This window comes from Geospiza fortis, unplaced genomic scaffold, assembly GCF_000277835.1.
Source record: "Geospiza fortis unplaced genomic scaffold, GeoFor_1.0 scaffold172, whole genome shotgun sequence".
In the NCBI taxonomy this organism is placed as follows: Eukaryota; Metazoa; Chordata; class Aves; order Passeriformes; family Thraupidae; genus Geospiza; species Geospiza fortis.
The window spans coordinates 10,914,372-10,916,045 of NW_005054309.1; the positions used below are offsets into that span (position 1 = coordinate 10,914,372).

Consider the following 1,674-nt stretch of genomic DNA (forward strand, 5'->3'; position numbering starts at 1 on the left):
CAGCCTTCCTGCTGCCCCTGGCCCTGCCTGCTGCCCGGGGGGACAGGAGCAGAGGGGCAGCCTTTGTCCCCAGAGCACCTGGACCCATCCCTGAGGATGGCCTGGGGGGATCTCGAGCAGGTAAAAAAATCTGTCTCTGAGTCTTTCTGACCTTCTGTTTTTGGACTTGTGAATGGCTGAGTGTGAGCAGGTGAGAGCATCTGCCCTGCCACCCTCCCTGTGCTTCAGGTGGGTGATTTGTGCCTCGGGATTTGCAGTCTCAGCTCCTTTCTGCTTCTGCTCGATGGGACTGGGAGGCCTGTGGAATGGCGTTGGTAGAGCTGGGGAAATTAAAACAGCCCTGCCTTGTGGCATTAGCAAGTGCGGTGTGCTGCCTGTTAAAATAGAGATTGGTCCAGGCAGCTGCTTCCAGAAGGTTCTCAGTGTTTTGCCCCTTCTGTGGACACCCCAACCCTGGCAGTGTTGAAAGCCAGGCTGGGTAAGGCCTTGGGCAACCTGGGCTAGTGGGAGGAGGTCCTGCCCATGGCAGAGGGGCTGGGACTGCATGGGCTTTAAGGTCCCTCCCAATCCTTTAACGTTCTTTGAGTCTATGATTATATTTGACTTTTTTTTTCAGAAAAAGATAATAAAATAGGGATTAAGGTACTCCATATCTCAAATAATAATTGTAAGTGATATATCTTGTGGCTCTGTCAACTCCAGAGAAGAATCCAGAGAAACTGACACAGTGAATCCACGTGGGACCTGAGCAGAGTTTTGGGACTCAAGTGCAGGACACTTCCCAAAGTGTGAGCCTGGCTCAGCCTCTGCTCCATTCCTCAGCCAAGGAGAAGAGCAGAGTTTCACCTCAGCCAAGGCTTTGTTTTACAGGAGTCTAAAAGACCCTAGGGATCATTTTGGCAACAAAAGTGACAGTTTTTTCTAAACAAAGCTTACTATCTACACAATCTTGCTGGTAATGTTTTTCTGGAGTCAAGACAACAACCCAGGAAAGAAAGGGAGAGGCTTCAGCCTCCTCCTCCTGGAGCTGTGCTCCTGACCAGGGAAAGGGATTTAGAACCTTCAGCAGCTGGTTCAGGGACCAGCCCGCTCAGGTAACATGCACAGAAAGGAAGAAAACCTTTGGTTCAGTTATTACATCTAATTTTAAGCTACTTAGTGTTTGAAGATAAAAATTCACACAGTTCATGAATGCGCTTGAGGATGTCCCTGGCTCAGGGGTCCTTTCTGGAGCTTTCACACACATTTAAAAATCTTTGCTAAACTGGAATATGACAATCAATGCATTTGCTATTTTTTTTTATTGTTTTCTTTAAGATTGGGGCCAAGGAAGCCTTGAAATACAGCCCAGATTTATCCTTCATATGAACCTGGTTGCTCCTGGCCGGGACTGCTCCGGTTTTGTGGCCAGCTGAGTGCCCATGGTGCCTGCAGAGGGCGGCTGGGCAGGGCCATGCATCACCTCTTCGGGCTGGTGCTGGCACAGAAGGACCTGTCCCGGGCAGGGGATCTCTTCTCCCTGGAGGATGCTGAGATCGAAGGAAGCCTCTCCGAAGCTCTTGAACAGATCAGAATCATTAGTTCAGCTGCAGTGAGTGAAACATTGTCCTTAATAAAAATTTTAATGAGATTATATTGTATAAATAAGGAGGGGGGAATAAAAACAATTTAAAT

The 1,674-nt window shown here is 48.6% G+C and overlaps 1 protein-coding gene across 1 annotated transcript in view; it reads left to right on the forward strand.

The window, feature by feature from the left end:
* Window positions 1-1,674, forward strand: part of VEPH1 (ventricular zone expressed PH domain containing 1) — a 50,661-nt gene continuing 48,987 nt past the window's right edge. The window contains exons 1-2 of the mRNA XM_031055442.1: window positions 1-120; window positions 1,318-1,591. Of these exons, the coding sequence (XP_030911302.1) occupies window positions 1,454-1,591 (138 nt within the window). The 5' untranslated portion in view covers window positions 1-120; window positions 1,318-1,453. The remainder of the gene's footprint in view (window positions 121-1,317; window positions 1,592-1,674) is intronic.